This window comes from Zeus faber (genome assembly GCF_960531495.2).
Source record: "Zeus faber genome assembly, chromosome: 18".
Classification (NCBI taxonomy): domain Eukaryota; kingdom Metazoa; phylum Chordata; class Actinopteri; order Zeiformes; family Zeidae; genus Zeus; species Zeus faber.
This window is the reverse complement of record NC_137210.1, coordinates 2,944,818-2,949,034: the sequence shown is the minus strand read 5'-3', so window position 1 is coordinate 2,949,034 and position 4,217 is coordinate 2,944,818. Positions and strand designations below refer to the sequence as shown.

At 43.3% G+C, this 4,217-nt stretch overlaps 1 protein-coding gene across 1 annotated transcript in view; it reads right to left on the bottom strand.

Moving 5' to 3' along the window:
* edar (ectodysplasin A receptor) overlaps positions 1 to 3,040 on the bottom strand; it is a gene marked incomplete at both ends in the record, with an annotated part of 20,937 nt that extends 17,897 nt beyond the window's left edge. Inside the window, 2 exons of the mRNA XM_080018629.1 lie at positions 120 to 242; positions 2,993 to 3,040. Coding sequence (XP_079874755.1) covers positions 120 to 242; positions 2,993 to 3,040 — 171 coding nt within the window. The remainder of the gene's footprint in view (positions 1 to 119; positions 243 to 2,992) is intronic.
* Positions 3,041 to 4,217: the final 1,177 nt, after the last annotated feature.

Sequence of the window (4,217 nt, the reverse complement as noted above, 5' to 3'; positions counted from 1 at the left end):
TGGAGCATCGTCGTGGGTCTGGGGGCAGGAAATGAACCAAACAGGCTCCAGACGCAGGTAAATGCAGACTCGCTCACTGGGCGTGGGTCCCCCCCGCCCCCTGCGTGCGTCCCTCTTACCATGTGCGGCTCCTTCCCCGGCTGACACTGCGGACACGCCTGGCAGCTGCTGCTGCTCTGGTTGAAGAACTCAAACTCTCCGCAGCTGGAATACTCGGCTTGGAGGCGGGACAAGCAGCACACCTGGCGGGGGAGAGAGAGGGCGTCAGTGTGACGGGCCGAGCCGGAGTCGTCCCTCGCCACGCCTCCGCTGAGACGCCCGCATCCAGAAGGATTGCGTTCAGCGGTGAAAAAAGCGATGAACAATGGCGACGTCCGCCGCACCTTCATCCCATTAAAGTTGCTCCTTTAAACAATGGATGACATCATTTTAATGAGCCAGAACCAAACCACCGGGAAGCAGGAAAAAACATAATGCTTCACATCCCAAACCTCATCCTCTCTGACAACGACATTAGTACAGATTACTGTTTGGACTCCCATGATTTACTGACTGCTAATGAGCAGTGTGTGTGTGTGTGTGTGTGTGTGTGTGTGTGTGTGTGTGTGTGTGTGTGTGTGTGCGTGTGCACTGGCTGTTTGTTGTGTGCCGATGCCACGCTCTAATGCTTATAACATTGTGTGTGTGTGTGTGTGTGTGTGTGTGTGTGTGTGTGTGTGTGTGTGTGTGTTATTTTCCATACACATGTGCTTGTATTATTGTGTGTGTCTATGATATGTGTGTGTGTGTGTGTGTCCGTACATGCTTTAGTGCTTATATCATTGTGTGTCTTTGTGTGTGTGTTATAGTATCTACATGTGCGTGCATGCAGGCCATGTAATTCTTGCAAGCTATCATTTGCATGTTCCGTCTAAATGTGTGTGTCTGTGTGTGTGTGTGTGGGTGTGTGTGTGTGTGTGTGTGTGTGTGTGCGTGCGTTTGTGTGTGTATCACTGTGACTTGTGGTAATAAGTAGCAGCTGGTCTGAAGCCACACTTCTGTGGAGTGAAGTACCAGCCCACAGTGAAGAACCCCCCGTAAGTAGAGAGAGTTCCGAAAATACTAACCACCTCCAAAGAATAATCTGCAGAATCCAACATTTTTGAGGGGGCAGAAGGAATAAGCAGTCTGTCTCTCAGTCATTTTTTTTCTTCTTTTTCCTCTAATCTAATAAGTAAAATGTCAGTATGCAGTGCTGTAGACAATTGAAAAATAGCAAATTCTGGGGATTTAGACGATAAGATTACAAGATAAATTCATTCTATCACAAGATTTTTTTTATTACCAGTGACAGATATTCAATAATAATTGAATGATATATATATATATATATATATATATATTCAGTGCAGTCAATGGAAGATGTGTGTAGGTAGTGAGTCCAGTTCTAAATACATTAGTGGGATGGATACACACACGTGCACGCACAGATGACGTGCACACGCCCATTCTGATCGCACGTAGTAGTGGAGGAGAAGGTTTGTTCTCTCTCACTGTTTCTGTCTAATCCTCTCTTCTCCTTCTCGGTCTTCCCCTTCGTGATGAGTGACTGGGTTTGCACGCAGCCAAATAATCCTCTTAGGGCATATAATCCGCTCGCTAATTCATACCTGATCCAATATGAACCGGTCCATGCTCAGACTCTCAAGCCTCCCTCTTACCTGACTCTATCCAGCCAAGAGGGATTTCATTCTGACCCATGACTTTCATGGGAAGAGGAGCGCATTTTTCAGTGCATTTCAAGGTAGAGTATGACATCATACAGAACAGCGGTTAGGAGGTGAAATGGTCAGGGTTGTTATTTAGCCTACTTAATGCCAAGTTACAGGGATCCCCGACTACATTTAAGGAAATTATTTTAATAAACCAAGGCAAAATAATCATTACAATCTGATCACTATTGCCCCTACGGATGAAGAAGGAAGGGGGCAAGTCATCGACAACCCGGCAATTACATCCATCCAGGATCACAAAGATAGCCGCTCCTCTTAGGAAGAAGAAAAAGACGAAGAAGAAGGTCGACTCATTGGTACAAGTGCTGCGAGTTGTGCAAGTTTCTCCCTGGCAGCGGAAACTAAAGTCTGGCACTTCCTCGGGTTGTAACCACTTGTCTGTTGTTGCCCAACAGAACCAAATACCTTAACCATGACCGGATGCATTGACAATCTTTGAACCCTTGAAGGAAGATTTAGGGGAAAGAAGGCAGCAGCTAACGCTCCCTGAGGAGGTGTGTGTAGGAGTGTAAGCAGAGTGGACCTGACACCCTGTCCCTCTCTCCTGGAGGAATGACACAAACCTCTTTCTTTAGGAGTAAATCTTTTATTTCTCAGAGCAGCGAATTGATGTGACTTCGGCAATCGTTGTTGATTCAACATGGAAATTATCAATTTGTCAAAATTGACTTATTTTTGCACGGTCACATTTCGATGACAGCCCCATGAGACCGGGTTGCAATTTGGCCTTACTCCAGCCATGCAATTTGGTGCTAGGCTGTTTACATAAGCATTTGTATAATCATAGTATTTCCTGAGTGTGAAATTTGATTCATGTAATATAATGTTATGATAAGGCTTTCTACTTTAATTCTACTTTAATTAGCATTAAAGGTCAAGAGGGGAAATCAAATTATCTGATGAGATAAGAAAGTTGTATTTGATAAGAAAAAAAATCTTGTGATAGAAATGATCTTACAATCACAAAAAACAGTGTATTCTTAAAAAAGGAAGGATGTATCGACTGGGTTTCTTTCCGAGTGAAGAGCGTCTGCCACTCCCTTCTCGAGAGTTACTAATTTCACATAAGGAAATCCCGAGAATTAGCTATTTATCTCAAAAGGGAAAAAAAAAAGTTTTGTATTGTATAGATGTATGTTTTTTAAGATGTAACATTCTTTAAAGAACAGACTGAAGTACGAAGGAGGATAGAAACGAGGAGAGAAAATCGGAACGCTTACCAGGGACATGGACAGGAGTAGGGCCTTAATTTGACTTCTCCGTGACATCTTTAACTTCTCCCTCCTGATGCAGAGAACAGACAGAGAGAAAAATGAAAAAAACAACCTGTTGTGATCGCCATTGTTTAATAAGATAAACCGCCGTCACTTGTCAGGTTTCAGAGCACAAGCATTTCACTTCTCGAAACAGCAGCCATGAACCTAATGCGTCTGCATCGGTAGCAGTGGGAGAATTCCAACCTAGTGTGTGTGTGTGTGTGTGTGTGTATGTGTGTGTGTGTGGCCTGACATCACCGTGGTATGACAAGCGAAAACGTCGTTGCCAATAAAACATTTGATAGCATCACAGCCCTTCGCATTCCCCGGCCTCCTACCTAATTTAGCGCATCATCACAGGTAGTGCATATATGCAAGGGACACACCTACAAGCACACACACACAGTAGCACTGGTACAGAATGCCCGGGGGGGCGGGGGTGGCTATTAGGACTGTGCATCTGTCTTTCTGTGTGCAACCAAGTTAAATTATTGCCCATTTGCATCACCTGCCTTGGAAACAATCACGTTATAGGTCATAAATGTATCACGGCACCGAAAGTTGAGTCAGACATGATGAAAAAAAAAAAAAAAGTTTTTCAACGTGTTTTAACTTCACAACGACATCAAGATATCAGCCAGGCTCGGCTCCGCTGCAATAAAAAGCCTAATTGAGAGGAGATGGCGTCGGCAAGCGCTCACTGCAAAGAATCACTTAATAAGAACTCATGTTTGGATAAGAACAATAAGCAAAGAATTACTCGCTCACAGGGCTCCAAAACAAAGTGCAAAAAAGCACTCGCCTTTAAGTCAAATCCCATCTCTTGTGTCATTTTTTCCTACGCAAATGCAAACACATGGTCCCATACACATAACTACTGTTACAGCAGATCATTGTTGGAGTTTGCTGGAAATAAGGCCTGTGAGTAAATCAATTCCACAGTCACCGCCTTTACCTACTCGACAAATAACTGATAATGAGGAAAACAGAAAGTCAAATTGAATGGAATGTGTCCTTTGACTCATGCTGGTTGACCCTATTTTTGAAATTATGGTTTGTTTTTTTTATCTTTGCCAAATGTGGATTAAAACATTAATTAGATTCAAGATTCAAGATTCAAGATTTTTTATTTGTCACATACATATACATACTTTCATACATATATGCAGTGAAATGTAATGCAACGCAC